The sequence below is a fragment of the Epargyreus clarus genome, unplaced genomic scaffold, assembly GCF_041222505.1.
Source record: "Epargyreus clarus isolate Ecla_fem2 unplaced genomic scaffold, WU_Ecla_fem_2.2 ptg000011l, whole genome shotgun sequence".
NCBI classification, from domain to species: Eukaryota; Metazoa; Arthropoda; class Insecta; order Lepidoptera; family Hesperiidae; genus Epargyreus; species Epargyreus clarus.
Genome location: NW_027332219.1, coordinates 5454058 through 5474371, shown reverse-complemented (window position 1 = coordinate 5474371; position 20314 = coordinate 5454058). Strand labels below are relative to the sequence as shown.

The 20314-nt window shown below is 32.5% G+C and overlaps 1 protein-coding gene and 1 long non-coding RNA gene across 2 annotated transcripts; one reads left to right on the top strand and one right to left on the bottom strand.

Moving 5' to 3' along the window:
• Positions 1 to 4998: 4998 nt before the first annotated feature.
• On the bottom strand, positions 4999 to 6001 carry LOC140745867 (uncharacterized). The gene is made up of 2 exons (XR_012102712.1): positions 5639 to 6001; positions 4999 to 5460 (listed from the first exon to the last, which is right to left on the bottom strand). It is a non-coding gene; the product is annotated as an uncharacterized LOC140745867 (long non-coding RNA).
• A 115-nt stretch (positions 6002 to 6116) lies between these two features.
• LOC140745866 (protein FAM98A) lies at positions 6117 to 17323 on the top strand. Its single transcript, XM_073077798.1, has 10 exons — positions 6117 to 6355; positions 7203 to 7435; positions 8598 to 8737; positions 8925 to 9060; positions 9565 to 9719; positions 10744 to 10944; positions 11366 to 11449; positions 13700 to 13911; positions 14974 to 15218; positions 16597 to 17323. The coding sequence occupies exons 1-10, from the start codon at positions 6318 to 6320 to the stop codon at positions 16728 to 16730; spliced, it is 1578 nt and encodes a 525-aa protein (XP_072933899.1). The 5' UTR covers positions 6117 to 6317; the 3' UTR covers positions 16731 to 17323.
• Positions 17324 to 20314: the final 2991 nt, after the last annotated feature.

Genomic DNA, 20314 nt, shown 5'->3' with positions numbered 1-20314 from the left:
ACTATGCCGAACGAAACGCAGCCTTCGTACGGTGAAGCGCTTAATCCGCTGATAAATAAGTGCTAACAATCTCCAAGTTAAAGTTAAGCAACGTCTCTGAAATATTTAATATAAATAAAATTTGGAACGTCTGAGTAAAATAGAAGTAATATTAATATTGCAAATTGAATATAATTTAATTATAACGTGTATAGTTTATTAATTATTTACATAATTAATTACTTTTACAAAGTTACGACGTAAAGAGAATTCATAAATGTGCAATATAGAAACTATTTTACATCATCTTTTTTGCGTAGGTATTTCAGTTTTACTATTTTGTTCTCACGATATGTTTATTAATTTACTTTAAAGACAGTATATAACAACGTATCTCGTAAGTATTCATATTCAACAAAACTTTACATTAAGCAAAACATTACATAAACACCGAACTTAAAAACATCCAAACATATTTTACCATGTATTAATGTTCTTCATATTTATATTTACAATAAATCAAGCGCTTTAATCGCTCGTCGGTAGCGAGGTATGTGATTGTGGGGCGCGGAGCGTGTGTGGAAAACGTGTTTGGTCTGCGAGATGTACGTTTTAGTGGAGGTAGCTGTTTTTGCATTTATTTTAATAATTACGTATTTACAATTTAATGTTATTCATAATTTATATATTAATTGCCTAAGGATATAAGCCTAAGTTATAGCTATTTTTCTCGCGTAACTTTTATGTATGTTATCTCATAAGTCATATAGTTATAATATATGTTACAAAGCGCTGGATCAGTTAGATATAAAGAAATTGTTAGAAACGCCCTGACAATTTTAATACTTGTAATAAAACTGTAATAAGATTCTTATAAAATAGCATAGGTCTTATTAGCGCAATTTTTTTTTATCGCAATAATTATTATTCAATATAGGTACCTACGTAAATCGTACGTATCTTAACTTGTATAAAGTTATGTGTCTATTAGAAATTAATTATCGTTTAGCTCAACTATAATTATATTATAGCATTATTAATAGCACTAAGCCTATACACCTGAGAGTTCTTTAAAAAATCTTAAATGTGTATGAAGACTACCAATTCGCATTTGGCTAACACTTGCTGGCTTGCTTGTGGCTGAAACCTGTCTTATGTCCTCTCCTGTCTGAGAGGAGACCCGTTCCCAGCAGTGGGACAGAAATGGACAACTACTGCCCGCCTAACGCACACACTCACCTGTAAGCCAGGTATCACGTCTACACTACACACACACACACATCAATGCGTGTTTGTATCTTGTATCAGTGTTTGTTATGATACGATCTTTTTTCTTCTCTCAGTACTCAAATCAATTAATTTTTATTTTTAGTAATCCTTATCTTTTATTGCAGGAAACAATTAATAATATGATATTAACAGATTGCATCATTTTCCGTTTATTTTTAGTTGCAATGTTTATACCATTTTTATCTTCTATGATTCTAACATTTTTTTTTTGACATGTAGAAAGATACGACCATGAATATAAATAAATATATAAAACTTACATAAATTGAAAACAATAACGCCTCGGATAAGTATGTCCCTTATCACACTCTTCAAACCATGGTATAGCAGCGCTTATCTCTGATGTTTGGCAGAAATAAGTGTGGCGGTGGTCCCACCAGATTCGAACCACCGAGACTTCTACCTACTACCTTTGGTGGAAAAGTTTGGACGTCGGCTGACTTATATATTAGGCGACCATCTAGTCTATTTATATAGCAGTGATAGCCTACTGGTTAAGAAACGCGGTCTCTCGATCGAGGGGTCTGAGGTTCAAATCCCAGGTACGCACCTCAGATTTTCAAAATTATGTGCGTATTAGAATAAAAATTAATTATCACTTGCTAAACGGTGAAGGAAAACATCGTGAGGAAAGAATACCTGAGAGATTTATAAAAAAAAAACAATATCAAGGGGATGTGAAGTCTACCAATACGCACTTGGCCAGCGCGGTGGACTATGACCTAACCCTTCTCATTATGAGAGGAGACCCGTGCCTAGCAGTGGGACAGTAATGGGTTGATGATGATGTTGATGATTCGTTTCCTACATCTATTTCACAGAAAAGTATAGTCCGCGTAAAACTGCTATTCCGCTCTGAATATAGAAATGAATCGCGTCGCCATAGCAAATTGTATGACCACACCTGCTCGCAACAACTTCAGAGCGGACTAGCAGTTTAGCGCGGACTGTATCTGATATTAGTGCTAGAACGTAATTACGTATATTTCATTACGTTCAATAAATAATTTAATTAATCGTTACAATATACATCTTAGTACTCAGTCGATTCTAAAGTGCCGTGGAGATTACATAATTATTCATTATTATTACCATTATAAATCCTTCAATACAGGTTTTCTTAGAATAACAACATTCTATAACTCTACTCGACTTCATACTTTATTTCTTTAATATTAAATGTGCAATTTTCTTAGTAAAAACTTTGATGTAATCTTGTTATTTTTTCACGCGATTTTAAGCTTTATAACTATTCAGTTAATAAAAGTGAATTTGCTATGAGAAATATGTTTAAGTAAATGTTGGATTACTGGAAAAATCCTACGTTAAGAATGCAAAGGTTAGGAGTCATTGATACTCTGTATAATCATGAGAAGGGTTTAATTCAGCCTTCTTACCTAGATAAATGATTACGTCTCATGTACTACTAGCAAGTATGTACTTAATTAAAGCTACAAAGTAGTTACCGAAAGCTAAAAATCACAGACCGGTATTGTACCTAGTCTGTGCTAAAAATATATAGTTCCATAATATGGTTGAAAAAGATAAGTAAATAATATGCTACCAACATGTATGGACATGTATGATGGACAGGGAGGTATCTTATCTTAAATATATATAACTCAAAGGTGATGACTGACATAGTGATCTATCAACTCACAGCCCAAACCACTGGACGGATCGGGCTGAAATTTGGCATGCAGGTAGATGTTATGACGTAGGCATCCGCTAAGAGAGGATTTTGATCAATTCTACCTCCAAGGGGATAAAATAGGGGATGAAAATATTACTTCGTAACGCGAGCGAAGCCGAGGGCAAAAGCTCGTATATTCTAAAATCCGTGCAGTATGCACCTTCTGCTCACATAGATTGTGAACAATAGAAGGCTGGAGGCGACAGTGATCTGGAGGACCATCAGTGAATGCCGAACGGCTTCAGGTAGATCTGTATGGAATCGATTATAGATGTCCAAACCCCACTGAATGGACGGAATGGATCTTTCATGAGTAAACTTAGCGTGAAATTCGCAGGGTGTGTTTGAGCTGACCTCTGAAAACAGGTTGATGAAAAGTGTTTTCTACCTGTACCCGGATTAGTTCCCAATACAGCTCACATTTACACAGATTATATAGTACTATTCATATATGCATTCACAGGTATAGATTGTTAGAAAAGTGTTTATTTTTATTTCGAGACAGGACCTATTTACTTTATTATAATACAAACTTATCCAGATTTTTAATATACTTTTTAATAACATATAATATAACGTAATAATAAAATAATGAAAAAGAAGTTGCAGAAGTAGAAGGAGTATGTACTTTTTTCATGTTTCGACTTTCGTTCACGAAGTTAAAAACACATTTTGTCGTTGATTTTTTTAGTCTATGGTACAATGCTAGTGTTACCATACGTCTCAATATACCCAACCTAACGGCAATATTCAGAAGTTGGCAAGTATTATTTAAATATTGACATTCCTATTATTCCTATTCTAAATCATGGTGAATCGGAGTAAGTTTGTATAATATTTATAAAGTTATTAATTACTTGATAACATACTAACTGCGATAATAGCAACTTCACAGCAGAGTTACTTCATAATGCAACAAGGCAAAAAATAAAAAGTGCGCAAATGATTTAATATAAAATTTAAGTATTTTATAGGTATCTAAACATATATGTATGTCATTGGTGCTGCAATAAATACACTAAAAAACGATTATGAATAGTTTTATTGATAAGCTATTTCGTAACAAATTATTTTTATAATTTTGTCAGTTAATTTATCAATATTAAATGTTTGATAAGCTGTGCCCTCAAGTTCCACACAATTTTAATAGCGTATATCTCGTACGTAATAATAAATTAATTTCGTTAAACTCTAATTATTTTTCTAAATTAAAAGTAGCATTAATGACTCCTTATGTCATAATGAAATTAGCTACAATAAACAGACAAAAAAATTAACAATTATTTTTTTATCATAAATCGATTCATATGCAAATAATAAAATACAACATTACAAAAAGAAATTGCAATTGGCTACTTGACACTTTTTGGGAAAGTGTTTTAATGAATTAGTATACGTATTATATATGCCTTTCATTGATCACTTTTTCGAAAAAAGGGCTATTCATTAATAAAAATCGAACTTTCTTTACGGTGAACGGAACGTCGCGTTAAATCAGGCGGTCAAGTGTCATTTTGTGGCGGAACGTCATTACACTGTAAACAAACAACGCTTATAAGAAAATTGAGAGTTATTTAGCTATTATAACTAAAATTTAAATAAATGACCAGTTATAAGATGTGTGCAGTGACGATGTGTACAAGTACGATCGTAACAAATTTGCTTATACAAGTTCCTAAACCCAAATCTCATAAACGTTAAAGAACTTGCAGATTCTCTCGATTGATTCGTCAATTCCAAATCATTGGAACGGGACGTAATCAAAACAAAACAGCAAGTGGAAGTATTCATATATTTAATATATTATACAGATGTCTATGATAAGAATAGAATTATAAGACGTCTATGAGAATTCTATTTTAAGGGCCCATTCTGTAATTAATAGGACACAATTAAAATATTATTGATGGTGCATGTGCACTGATTAAGTTACAGGACTGTATAATTAAAAATACATGATTTGCTAATATTAGTATTTTATTAACCGATTTCTTTGTTTATTTGGTTTATATGGTTCTATTAGTGAGTACACACAGTAGAACTTTTGTATATATTTATCATATGTTACAGTTACAATAATTACTACAGATCACCTAAGCTAAATTTTTGTGCTGCTTGCGTGTCTGCTTTTCTTCATTACTAAAATTATTTTCCGTAACAAATGGATATATATTTTTATCACTGTCATTTTCAGAATTAAATTGCAATGCAATAATAGGAACTGTATGGTCACTTTTCTTCCTTCATCTTGTTGGGTAGGTTACGCAAGTAAAGAAGTCCTATTTCCCGTGTACTTTACTTTATGTATTTCAGACTGGTGCCCACTTTCGAAACTTTTGGCTCCTCACTTCTTCTAGGCAGGACAGTCATCACATTTTTATTTTAATTGATGTACCTTGTGTTCAGGACAACTTTTACTTTTCATGAAACACAAACTTGCCTTCCTCTTAAACTGCACATACTCTATAACGTCGTCACTATACTATTGTCGGTAAGATCTGTAAATATAAATATAACCAATTAATAACCTTAAATCAGTTCACATAAGAATATAAGTATATTTAAAAAAATCTGAATAATTACTTGAAGACAACCTTTCTTCTGTCTGAAGTCAGTTAAGAAATGTTTTAATTGTCCGATATGATTAAATGTAAATATAAAGAATGTTTTACTTACGTTGTTTATTTGATATTTCCATAGGTTATCTCACGGAAGTTTTTGTATCCATTTTGATTTATTGGACTGCATATATGGATCTTCTTTAAGCAGGTTCACGCTATCAGCTTTAATATAGTATGGCTTCATTTCGGTTCACAACATAAATTCAACCAACTCTAACAGCAAACGATTTAATTATTATTTGTCTTGTTTGGTTTCGATGTAGTGACGTCACATGACATTTGAGGCAGCACTGTCGCCGTTTTGGGATTTAAAATCCACAGATAAAAAATCGAAAATTTCTTTTTAAAAATTAAAATACTTAGAACGTATTAAAAATAAACGAAATACTGCATAATTTATGTTTACCTATAAGCTATCATATCCAACATATTTCATATTTTATTGTTATAACTGTCAAGTACCCAATTTTATTTATTTGCATAAGTTAATTTCTACTAATTGGGAAATTATAACAGATGGATGTCAACACTGGTTTTGACGATCGGGCAAGCACCTATTGGCAGCTGCCGGTTATAGCTAAAATTTTCTATAAATCTATAACAAAACGCTAATAGTATAGTTCATTTTAACATCTGCGTGCGTGTATTCCATTTGGACTTAAATTTGGAACGATATTGTTATTGCACAATTATTTATTTTTGCTTTTCTTCATGTGTATTTGAAGAACTACAATATGGAGAACGACATTTTGGATTCCCTAAACGACTTGGGGTAAGTTTTCGTTTAAGGTTAGGTTTTATCATCATCATTTATATTTCTAATATAAAGCAGGATATATGTGGCAAGATTAGCCCCATTTTTGTAAATTCCTTGCCTAAAATTTAGGGTAAAATTTCTCGCCGGGTTTGTATATCAAGTTTTAAAATTTCATAATTGATTTGAAACATCAAGTTATCAAATTAAGATCTTTTAAAACTACTGAACTCTACATATTTAATAATAATACCACTCCATTCAACTTAAATCTAAATAAAAAGCGAAAACAATCATTTACTAACTAATCATCACAAAGCCTAAATTACTGAAGCTAGAACCATGTATTTTGGACAATACTTCATTTTATGATTTAGAAATCCACTAAGAAGGGATTTTTTGATATCCCACTTTAAAGGACCTTAGAAAAGCTTTTATGCGCCCATTTTTAAACATACACTAAGACTAAAATTAGTCTTTCGCTCTATGGATACTATAAATACGAAATTGAACTACATTTGTTACTTATGTGGCGACTTTCTCGGTCCTTAGTCCAATATCTACATGTCAGAACTTGCTTCATATTCATATTCATTTATTTGCTGTTAAATGTGGTACAATCTGGGTTGATAGGAATATTAACAATTTTCCTCACACTTAGCTTCAGGGAAGCATGCAAAATTTTAAAAATACATTATAATTATATTAATATTGATTACATTACATTTTATTATACAATCTGGGTTATAACATCTACTTCAGAACCTCTATTGGCAGCAGTGGTCACTTACCATCTGAACTCCATGCTCAATCCCAACTTTGACCGCCCAAAAACATGCTTTGTGTAATTATAAAATCATTCCAGATATGAAGGGCCTCTATCCGACGAGGCAGTCTTCTCCAAAGCCATCGATGGTGGCCCCAAGTCCCTGGACTTTACGAAGCTGGTCCACATCCTGGCCGAGGAGTTGAAGAAGCTCTGCAAGATGGAGGAGAGCATCAGCATGATGAATGATCCGGACGAGTCTAGTGCTTTCCTACTCGAACTCAGTTCGTTTTTAAAGGAACTCGGATGCCCTTATAAGAAATTGGTTACAGGTAATTGCTAAAAATAAAAAAACGCTGTCTAGACTAACAGCACCACACTAGGATTCCCTGTATTGTGGGTGCCATGGACACACACAAAGACAAATACAAAAACACCCAGACCCCTTTGTCTAGCCAGGGATCGAACCCGGAACCCCTTGTGCGTTAGACCGGTATGGTGACTGCTCCGCCACATGCGTCATCACAATAATTATGTGTATGAGAAGTGAGATATTAACATAATTTCATTTGTTTTTACGTGTGACTAAACATTGTATTAAAAAAATGACTTGTTTGTGTTGGAAATACTTATTTAATTTATTGAGTATAAAAAATTATACTTATTTTTGTAATACACAGTAAATGGGCATGCAGTCCACCTGCATTTGTAATTAAGAGATAAGGTAGATTATTAATTATGATTATTACTCGAAGTCAGGGTGAATCTTGTTTATTTTAAAGTAGGATTACAAAAAATAAAGTAGAATTATAAAATTTTATTGCATTAATGTTTTGTAATTAATTTCTGTGCCCATTTCCATTCCATTACTAATATCCTTCTAGTAGTCTATTTAAAATTGATGAGGTATAGTCTGCAGCAAACTGCTAGTCCGCTCTGAAGTTGTTGCGAGTAGGTGTAGTCGTACAATTTGACGACGTCGACGCGATTCATTTCTATATTCTGAGCGGACTAGCAGTTTTACGCGGACTATACAAATATCGTCATACCATTATAGTCCCACTGCTGGGTACTGGTCTCTGCTTAAAATGAGAAGGACTTAGGCTATAGTCCACCAAGCTTGCTAAATCTAATTCTGAGTGAAGACTCATGTCAAGCAGTGAGACAATAAAGGGTTGATGACAGACTATAAACTGAACATCAGCGCCATGACTCAGTTTACCTGCACGTGGCACAAGCTGAGTTTGTCCCTTTTCGGTCGTTGCAACACATATTATAGTAAAAAGTGAATGTACATTTTTATTGTCCTTTTGTTGATGTTTTTTTTTTTTTCTTTATGTTATTTTATTCTTTTTTGTCTTTCTGTTATATTTCATTTGTGTTACAATTTATCCGAATAAAAATGTTTCTTTCTTTCTTTCTTTCTATAATGATAATTATGTTTTTATGATGTAGTTTATTTCTTGGACTCAGTTTGGAGTTTGTTGGTTTCAGGCCATATGTCTTCACGTCTGCAAACCAGGGAAGATCGGCTACTATTGCTAGACTACTTAATATCGGAGCTGATGGCTGCGAGGATGGTCAGTGTGGACTGTCCGAAGGAGAAACAGGGAGCTGGCATGGAAATTGTCATGGTAATTACTACAGAATTATATACACTGAAGGTGGTAGAACCTGTTGTGGTTCGACTCCGGCGGCACCACCGCCACACCTATTTCTAAGATTGGATCAGGTCATGGATCAGGAATCAGGATTAACGATTTTCCTCGTGCAATTTTAGTGTAGTTTTTAATTTTTAAACTATAATTATTTTATTTTCAGCAAGAATCCCCAACAGCTAAGGATCTGAAGGATATACTAATAACTCTGAAGTTTAATAAACCTCCCCCGAACATTACTCCAGAGATATTATTCTCAAAATTGGAATCAAAACTCAAGGACACCATACAAAAGGAAGGTAAGATAAATAAATATAATACGTAATAGAATTAATAATTATTATATGATAAGGTTATTAAATATATTTTTAAAAGCCTCCTTGAGTTAAAAAGCTTGTAAGAGAATGATGCTTGTAATATGTGAAAACTTACAGCCCAGGCATACCCCTTAGATGTTTTTGTGAGTAAAAAATGGGCTTCCTTTCCAGTAGATGTCATAATCAACCCATTATAGTCCCACTGCTGGGCAAATGTCTCCTCTCAGAATGAGAAGGATTAGGCCATAGCCCACCGTGCTGGCCAAGTGCGAATTGGTAGACTTCACATACCTTTGAAAAATCTTTTTTATTGATATTTCTCAAGTACGCAGGTTTTCTCACGATGTGTTCCTTCACCGTTTAAGTAACGGATAAGGAATTTCTAATAAGCACATGACTTTGAAAAATCAGAGGTCGAGTTTCTTAACCACTAGGCTATGACTGAGTAGTTTATGAAATGTATTAAATAAATGATTTAATCTCCAGGTGACAAACTAGTTGGTAAACCGCTCTACAATAAGACATTGAAGGACAGTGATTGGAAACAGCTGGAGACGGTGTTCTCGGAGATGTTTGAAGAGTACCGACTAAGACGGGAGACGCTCATCACTAGGCTTGAGTGCACGATACAGAGTTTTGAGGTAAGGTTCTAATCTTTTTTGGTTGATGACGTAATTGACGATGAAATATGTTAAAAGTATTAATATATGATACATATTATGTATAGAGCAATTTATGAATAGGAATGTGTGTATACAGGGTGTATTTTTCAAATGGGCCTTCAGGGCCAAATCCAAAACTAAGGATTAGCCATAGATTAGTAAAGATTACTCACTCCTAACAAGAAAATGTACCCAGTTTTGAGAATTGAAATATTTGCGTAAAAAGTTTTGCCACGTCTCCGTGCTAAAATGTCCCTAAAATATTTGAAATAATTATTTATTTATTATGTAAATTACGCAGTATTAGTTATATATTCGTAATTTTTCTCTAAAAATGTTTTTATTTGTCAAGAATTCAAAAAAAGAACTTACTAATAAGCCGTTTGTGGCCTCATTCAATTTCAAGGCGGCGAAGTATCTTTACTAATCTATGGGATTAGCGAAAATGCTGAAAGGAGTTACGAGGCAGATTTTGATAAAAATTAAAATTGCATTTTACAGTTAGAAAGATCTTTATCTCTAGCTGCGAATTGAATCAACTCATTATGAATTAAAAAATCCTGGTGGAATTGTATGAAATTCAGATGTATTCATAATTTTACATTATTTTTATTCAAAATGTTTTCGTTTATCTACAATGTTATAACCGAATGCTTTGTACCATATATCTGCTAATTTATTTGTTTTTGACATTTTTTTTGTTCATAACTACATTATTACAGGCAAATAAAAATCGTGTTTATAAATGTATGTCAAACCCAATTTAAAATATTGTTAATGTTAATTATTATAAACATTAAAATGTGCACAAATAAAAATCAATACACAAACATACACATACATATTTAGTGACTGTATCTATAACGTATAACCACCTCCTTTTTGAAGTCGGTTAAAAATGTAAACCCATTTTAACTATTACTTTAATATTATGTATTAGATATCATAAATAATTAAGCTATGAATTTGGTTAATAAATAAATAAATTATAATTATTTTCCAGTGGTCAGACCGTCTCAAATCGAAGAAGGACCACATCCAATCAACGTACCGTCCTAAACGAGAGCTCCTCAAAGTGAAGCCCGATGTGAGGTTATCAGATTTCCTCGCAGCGAGGACATCTCTGCTACAAGTGGAGAAAACTTCTAGTGCGAGCGTCAGGAAGAATACACAGAGCGAGATTAGTAAAGTTTTGATTGGGAAGGTATGTTTCTTGTACTTAATTGTAGATAATGCTTGTATGTTTGTGATATAGTTTTTTTAATATGTTAACAAAGAAAGCTATTTTTTTGATAATGATAACGTTAATAAGATAAAGTAACGCTTTTGTATGTTCTTTACAAGACGATTTTCATCAAGATAGCTGGACAGAAAACAGCTTTTTTAAATTATAAAAAAAAATCAAAGGTCCTTTAAAACTACATATTTTTTTGCAAAAAAAAAATTAAGACAAAGTAATGCTATTCCCGGTATAATTTTACAAAATGATGAAATCATGACAAATAAAGTTAAATGAAACAAGTTGAACAACAGTGATAATAATGTTGAAAACAAATTAATTTTATTTTCCAAACTATGCTTCAGGTAAATTATTGATTAAATAATGTGTAATTTAAATATTACAGGTGCCCGATAGGGGTGGAAGGCCAAACGAGCAGCAACCCCCTCCCCCTGAAATGCCATCGTGGCAGCAGCGATCTACCCCTCAGGTATGTTTTATTTTAATTTTTTTTTAATGTAGGGTTTCTTCTTGTGCATAACAATGGTATAGTAAGCCTTTAGGGGTTGTAGACTTTGTGAATTAAGGATATAGATTCTTAATTTTGAAGGTGGTAGAACCCTTTGTGGTTCGACTCCTGCGGCACCACCGCCACACCTATTTCTGCCTCATAACAGTAGTCTTACACGCTGCTGTGTTCTGGTTTGAAGGGTGTGGTAAGGGAGGCATACTTTTCCGAGGCGTTCCAGCTTAGTCCTTAGTAGCGGTGCATCTGTGGCCGATCTCAGGTAGGAATATATAATCCTATCTGGGGTTTATTACAGATGTCCATGGGCGGCAGTCGCCATTTACCGTCAGGTGGACTGCATGCTCGTCTGCTACTCCGATATTATAAAAAAAAAAAATGATTTTGAAAGAAAGGAAATCTGCGATCAGTCTGTTGACTATAAACAAATGTGATGTTGTGAGTCTTTACGGCTTATAGGGAACTGGTCAAACGGAGCCAAATCTTTCTGTCTTTTCAGACTTTCAGTCACACAATATTGAAGACCAATTATAGATTTTTTAGAAATTCATGTTCTGTTTATAATTATATTTGGTTGTTTTCAAAATGTTAGTGCAATAGAAAAACTCGAATTACGATTTCGTGGTATCTGCATTACTGTTTATTAATAAAGAATAAGATTAATAAGCAATAATGACAACTCCTTATAAAAGTGTATTTACAATTTTATTTATACACATATTTAAGTACATTTATAAAATTACTAGCTGACCCGGCAAACGTTGCGTTGCCATATAAATAAAAAAAATATTAAGGGTGAACAACCCTTATCACTTTCGGGTTTGAAAAATAGATAGAATATTTGAAAGTGCGATGGTAGCGAAGTCTGTCGAATCCAATGTGAAACATTCCAAAATCAACAGCTACTTACGAATTAAAAATTAATTACAAAAACCTTTTCCCATGGACTAAATTGTGAATCTAAACCATTCTCAAGTCCCCTTGAACACACACAATAAATTTCATCAAAATCAGTCCGATCGTTTAGGAGGAGTTCAGACACATACACACGCACATGAGAAATATATATAAAGAAGATTGTATTTTATACAGTAAACCTATGTATGGTAAACCTATAACTATAAAGTTTTTACGTACACGTATTTATTTTTATTTAACAAATGTCGATAATTTACATTTTATATTAATTATTAAATATTTATAGAGTACGGACAACTGGGATAATCGTGGGCAAGTAAGTTACGAAACTGCTGCCAAAATGTACATATACAATTTCTGCCTATAACATACTATCAAATAGTCAAAATATGTATCTTATATACTTTATCGCAATTATATAAGCTTAGCTAAATGTATATGTACTAGTTATTTTCCGGCTTTGGTCGCAATAAGTTTATTTACGCCCGTTATCAAAAATCAATCTATCCAATGTTTTGTTTACCAAAGTTTGACATTTGAAAATTATTTTATATTACACATTGTCAAATTTCAAATTCTGGTAGGCAAAAAATGTAAAGATTCATTATTAATAACGGAATTTAATGTATTTGGTGTCATCTATTCACATAAGGACATATATGTGTGTACAATGAGCATATAGATATAGTATTTGTATATGCTTTGCAGCTGGAAAAGTGCTAATCATTGGCAAATTAAATATCATATATGCGATTTATATGGTTTAATGTTGAAATAGCAATTTATTTCATCACAACAGTCTCTATGGCATGATTCCCTAGCTCAAGATCTGTATTTGCCCAATATATACAGGGTGAATTTTTCAAACGGGCCTTCAGGGCCAAATCCAAAACTATGAGGATCAACGAAAAATGCTGAAAGGAGTTACGAGGCCGATTTTGATAAAAACTAAAACTGCATCATATTTTTTTCCCTAGCCGGGAATCGAACGAGTTCATTTTGAAAAAAAAAAATATACCCTCTATATTATTCCCCTATCTGATAGTGTTGCTTATATCTTGAAGTAATGATAAATGAAAAACTAAAGCAAAAAGGTTTTTTTTTTAAAGAAAATACATATTTTTTTCATACATTGGCATACTAATCTTTAAGGATTATACATAACATATGACTTTTGTATAATCCATAAGGGCTATACATAAGTCATAACATCGAAGAATTTGTTGGTTAATCAACTAATTCTTTGATGTTATGACCATGATGATTTTAGTTTAAAATCATATTATTTTTCCCCAGGGTGGTGGCGGCCGTGGGGGTGGTGGGGGTGGTGGTAGGGGTGGTCGGGGAGCCCCCGCTGGACGGGGGAGGGGTGGTAGGGTCCAAGGTGGTTACAATCAAGGTCAAGATCACGGTAGGGACCAATCGGACCATGGGCGGGATCAGGGACGGGACCACGGGCGGGATCAAGGAAGGGACTATGGACGGGACCATGGACGGGATCAGGGAAGGTGAGTTTTTTTAACACCATTTTATTAGCTTTGGTTGTATGTATGTACGTACATACACGTATGTACATACTTATTTCATACATTAATTCATTCCAAATATTATTTCTACTGATTTTTTTATTTCAAGTTTAATAGTTAAACAGTAACAGTCAATATTTAAAAAAAAAAAAAATTGCTTGAAAGTAATACATTAAAAATATATTTCGTAAAAACGTACACTTTTTTTTAAATAAAGAGTTCATTACTTAATAAATGAAAAAAAAAACTGTTTGTTTCGAATATGTAGCCAACCGGTATTTTGTTATAAAAGAAATTGTAACTACCATACATACAAAAATATTTTTATAAACGTAATAAATAATACAATAACTTTGTGAATGTTTAATTTGTGATATTACACATGTATGCATGTATATATGTATGTATGTATGTAACGGAATCTTTGAACTCGATTTTATCCACTTTGAACGGTCGGATTAATTTAAAATTTTGAACAATTATCAAGAACCGATGACAATATACGATTTTAATAATTTATCCTATTCTCCTCGTCAGGATCGTCAAGAATCAAGATTAACGATTTTTCTTGTGCGATTTTAGTGTGTTTTTTAGTTTTTAAAATATAATTATTTTATATTTGAGCTTAACGATAAAGCAGACGTGCAACCTGACCTGTCAATGCATCGCCGGCTTTTTTAAATAATATAGGAGTAGCAGAAGAGCATGCAGTCCACCTGATGGTAAGTGGCTACTTGCGCCCATGAACATCCATAATCAATCCCAGATAGGATTAGATATTCCTACCTGAGGTCGGCTACAGATGCGCCGCAACTCCTGAGGACTAAGCTGGAACGCCTCGGAAAAGTATGTTTCCCTTACCACACCCTTCAAACCAGAACACAACAGCGCTTAACTCTGCTGTTATGAGGCAGAAATAGGTGTGGCGGTGGTGCCGCCAGAGCCGAATTACAAAGGGTTCTACCACCTTGAAAATTATATTATTTGTATTAATGGTGTAATATAATAAAAATCATATCTAATAATTAAATTATTTTTTCACAGACCACAAACTAGCCCAGCCACCTACAATCAGAATCAGAATCAGAACCACCGTAGCTACCAAACCTATGAAGTGCCACCCGGCGGTTATTCCAACCAGAACAATTACCAAAACTACAACCAATCCGGTTATAACCAGTACGATAGTTATAAGGATAACCGCTACCAAAACCAAGGGTACGGTGGTAATCAGTATAGCCAAGGGTATGATAGCAGTGGAAGTTATAATCAGGGTTATACTACGCCAGGTATGTATATTTATATATTACTAGTGGTGCCCGCGGCTTCGCCCGCGTTTTATAGAAATAATATGACATACATAAAACGGAAAATTTGTACCTGCATTGGAATGACAGTGGTGCCATCTGTCGAAAATTGGTCTTACCAACTCCCAAACCCTCGTGGGCTCTTGGACAACAACTTTGCTAAAGATCATAACTTGATCAAATGCATAGTTTCCGATTCTATAACTACTTACGAATTAAAAATTAATTAAAAACACCTTTTCTCACGGACTATATTGTGAATCTAAACCATTCTCAAGTCCCCTTGAACACACACAACAAACTTCATCAAAATCAGTCCAGTCGTTTAGGAGGAGTTCAGTGACATACACACGCACATAAGAAATATATATAAAGACTAGCTGACCTGGCAAACTTTGTACCGCCTCAAAATGTATTTATCAAATAAATTTCATATAAAATATAGCCTATGTTACTCGTGGATAATGTAGCTTTCGAATGGTGAAAGAATTTTTAAAATCGGTCCAGTAGTTTTAGAGCCTATTCATTACAACCAAACAAACAAACCAAGTTTTCCTCTTTATAATATTTGTGTAGACTAGCCGACTCGTGCCCACTTCGTTGGGCGTTAATGGGCATGATGATAAATTTTGAAGTCCCAAAAAAGATTCCAAAAATCGTATTATTTCGGCAATAAATTCAGTATTAACGGAAATATAAGCATTTTTAAAACATATTTTAATTAAGCGCGAAAATGCTTACGGGTGTCTTAGCGTCCGCGAGTGACGTCACGCTTCAATATCCCACAGAAAAGTTCAAGCAATACGGTGACACGCCAAAAAAATGACGTCATTTCGCCCCGATTAGCGTTTTAGACAAGATGGCCGACTGCATTATTTTATACTTTTATTTTATTGAAAATATAATAAATTTTAAAGTTTTTATTAAAACTGGGCCATTTTTGGGAATGCTTTCAATATATTGTTTTTCAAGAAAATCATTTATTCTTTAAATCTTCGATTTTTTAATACTGTCATCATGCCCATTATATTTTTGTGATGCAATTATGTTGTGAGAACTAAGAATAACAGTTTTGATTAATATTATGTTGGTCTATACCGAACCTTTTAGTTAGCGCACGCCGGTAAAGCATCTCATGTTTCTCAATTTCTGCTGACTAGATATACAGGGTGAATTTTTCAAATAGGCTTTCAGGGCCAAATCCGAAACTATAATGATTAGCGCAAAATGCTGAAAGGAGTTAGAAGCCGATTCAGCATTTTCGTAAATCCTTATAGTTTCCGATGTGGCCCTGAAGGCCTATTTGAAAAATTCACCCCATATATAATGCTTGCTAAATTTGTTTAATTTGTTTTTTTAGGTGGCAGTAGCGGTAGCGGTTATAAGGGCTACCAATCGAATCAAGGACAACAAGGCTATCAACAAGGGCGGTATCAGAACGAACACGACGATAGGGACCGAAAGGGCCGGGGTGGTTACAGAGGGCGACGTTGACATCATAACGTTGAACTAGTGTTGCGTGATATATATCGATATTGCGTATCGATTGATAGATATCGATATTGGGTATCGATAGCTTCGATAGTGATTCTTGGGAGTTGACCGTGATTTGATTTGGTAGTGAGTAATACTATCGATTGGTATCGTAGAGATATCGATTTATTATCCAATATCGATGTTAGCCTAAATCACTCATACTATCAATCGAGTATTATTGAAATCGCATATTGAGGTATGGATAGTAATATACGCTTTCTACATGCAGTCCCACACATTCCCCGTGTCGTGGGTGCTATGGACACACAGAGACAAATACACAAACCCCCAGACCCAGAAACAGAAACCTAAACTCGTTATTTAGATGTCTGGCTGGCCGGGAATCGAACCCGGGACCCTCTGCACGTCAGACTAGTATTGTGACCGTATCGTCGATACTAATGTAGTAGTATTATTGATAGTATGAGTGATTAGGTAAGAATTCTATCGATAAATCGATTTATCCGCAACACTACATCTGATTATCTCGACACTGTATTAGATATTAAACAAATTTAATAAACATAATAACATTGTCATAATTTTGATCGCAGCATCTTTGGTTAAACTCTACATAACGTTTAATACAGATTGTAATAAATAATAACAAATGGTGACACGGCACTATTTTTTCATGTATCAATATATGTTAAAGCAAAAAAGTCTATAACACATTTGTTAATATTCAATCAACTTCGAAAAAATCGAATTTCGATTTTTTAGGATGATATATCGATTCACTGAATCGATCCATCCTTTACTAGAGATAGATTAAAATAATCGATTTTTTAGTCCAAAAACGGTTCTCCGATTAATCGATTTCAGATCGCCATTCCTAAAAAATCGCCAAAAAAGAAATTAGAACCAGCATATCGTGGGTACCACTTACATATTAAAATGTCCCAATTGCACAATAATATTAGTCTAAAATCATCCATGTCTAATATGTCATTAATATTTTTTTTTTACTAGTATAATATTACTTTATGATGAAAATAGTGTCGCTAACCAACGCTATCATGTTACATTATATAATTTGATAAATGAAGTAAACATCTTAGCACTTTTGAGAGTTCGATGCGTTCTTTTATCCAGAAAAAATACATATTGACTAAATAACTTAACTCAAAATGTATTCAGCCAATATAACCATTGCTTTTGTTGTATTACAGCTCGCCATTGACATAATCAAAATTTGTAATCGTTTAAAAGTAAGTATTTTTAACGACATTGTAATAAATAAAATAATATTGAGATTTTACTATGTCTAGCAATGTTGAAAGGTAATTTATAAGTTAAGTTATATATTTTTATAATTTCCAATTTTTGAGCAGAGGTCATATTTTATAATATTTATGACCCGTCAACCTCTCAGGGCTTATTTTTCGATCCCTTAAATGTGTAACTTAATTTATAAATGACCTCAAATATATAAAAAGAGCTGGCTTACTCAATTCGAATTAACATAACATATTATATAAGGGCGATTGCTTTACATATACCGTAAATGTGATAATCAATACAAAATAGTAAAAGTAATATAGTAGACAAATTCATGATATGAATTAGATTTTCTAGATGTATGGAAATATGAAATGAATAGAATTAAAATTAAGTTTGAAATACAAATTTTTCTAATACGAGTTGTGTCTAAAATAAGCCAAATATTTCATTTCTCTTTGAATGTTGTAAAATTATTGGTCTATTCTTTTCTAGATAGTAAGAAATATTAAATCTAATTTTGGTGTTCATTTTTCATCTTTGTAATGTCACAGAATTAGAAAAAAAAACGTGAATTTTTTTATTTGATTTAATATATGTCAAGAAATCTTAATACTAACGAGTGTCCTAAGAATTCTAGTAAAATTCTTAATAATATGCTGGTTATTGATAATCAATCTATTGATTTATTACCAACCACATATTGAAATGTGTAAATTTTTAGTATGCATATAATATTAAATGTTGATCTTTGGTAGGCGAAACGCTGGATAGATTGATTATTAATAATGGCAGTTGAGTTTAAAAATCATCAAATAGAAGTAAATTACTTAAATAATTTATCTGTTTTATAACAAGTGATTCATTATTTCATTTAACATTTGTGTGCAATAGTTTTTTTTTGCTTCCATTATTTTTTGTATTTTTTGTTTTTCTCGATATATGTATTTGCTATATTTCATGTGAAATATTAATTGAAGACGAAAATATGCATGTATTCAAATTTTGTTACGTTTTTGTCAGTAAATTTTGATTCTACAATAACCTATCTTAGTCACATAATAACCTAGGTAATAATTACTAGATGTTTCATTATTTTCAGTTATAAATAATGCTTCAGACTGATAAAATAATGATGTGATTAGCAATCTTCATTGTACAATTATTGTATCGTGTTTATTTAAATACAGCTTTTTTTCAACCTGTTTATTTTTTCCTAAACCTTTTTTCTTAAACCCTTCCGTTATATAGTTTCAAATGTAGGTTTATTTTTATGTATATTTTTAAATCGATTAGTTTTGGTTTGGTACGTTTGGGAGTAGCTGTAGAATATAAAACTGTTAATGGGTATTTTTAATCGCCTCTGATATAATTCAGCAACATATTATTAATTTTCTTAAATGGCGTAAATTTCTTTGAGATTTTAGAAAGAATTTATCTTTCTTAAAATTGCGATACACATCTTAAGTCAAAAAAAAACTTCTGTGCATATGATAGAGGCGATCTTAAGTGGCCACTGTGGCCACTGTGGCGATCTTAAGTGTTACTAGGTTATAAAAATTAACTACAAAGGGGAAATTTTCTAACTTATATGTACTTAATATTGGTAAAAATAGCATATCTTTTATAGATTTTGAAAGTTAATATTTCCACATTTGAAAGATAATTTATTTTTTATTTTTAGTTATCAAGTGACTGACTCGACTAAGCAATATCTAATGTACCTAACCTTAGTAATAAATCAAGTTTTTGTTGTATATTTTCCATAGGCTGCTAGACTAGGTTTAACTATAATACTAGGTATAGCTTATTTATTTGTTGTAAAATTTAGATAGTGTTTCATTTTAGGCTTGGTTCACATAACTCAAATGATATAAGATAACTCCGCATATTGTAATTAAAGAATTTCCTGGTCATTTGATTTAAGGTTTTAAGGCAATAAAAATGATTATTCGGCGATGTGTAAATAAACTAAATTTTATCATCTGTCTCTTCATAATAACGTGTATTTTTTAAGATATCTGTATTTAAATAAGGTACATTTTAATTAAATCTTTCTATTAGATTCAATATCAAAAAGTTCATGATTATTTAAACCCTTGTATAAATAAATAACAATTTAAAGTTACGTTTGAAAATAAATGATAAAATACTTAATTGTCAAATAATATCTAAGTTAATTTAGATTTCCGCGAATTACTACGAAATGAGGGTTTAATATAGTACACATAGTGTACAATTTTACTCTCGACGGTTTTTCTTTTTAAATTGTTTAGTCATTTTCTAGTTCCTGCTGTGTGAACCAAATATAAGCGTATTTT

What these genes read in the sequence shown, in the direction of transcription:
- LOC140745866 (XM_073077798.1), top strand. Translation starts at nt 6,318, where the DNA reads ATGGAGAACGACATTTTGGATTCCCTAAACGACTTGGG. An exon ending in CTGGCATGGAAATTGTCATG is followed by an intron (nt 8,738 to 8,924) that starts GTAATTACTACA and finishes TTTTATTTTCAG; the next exon opens with CAAGAATCCCCAACAGCTAA. An exon ending in TCAGGGTTATACTACGCCAG is followed by an intron (nt 15,219 to 16,596) that starts GTATGTATATTT and finishes TTGTTTTTTTAG; the next exon opens with GTGGCAGTAGCGGTAGCGGT.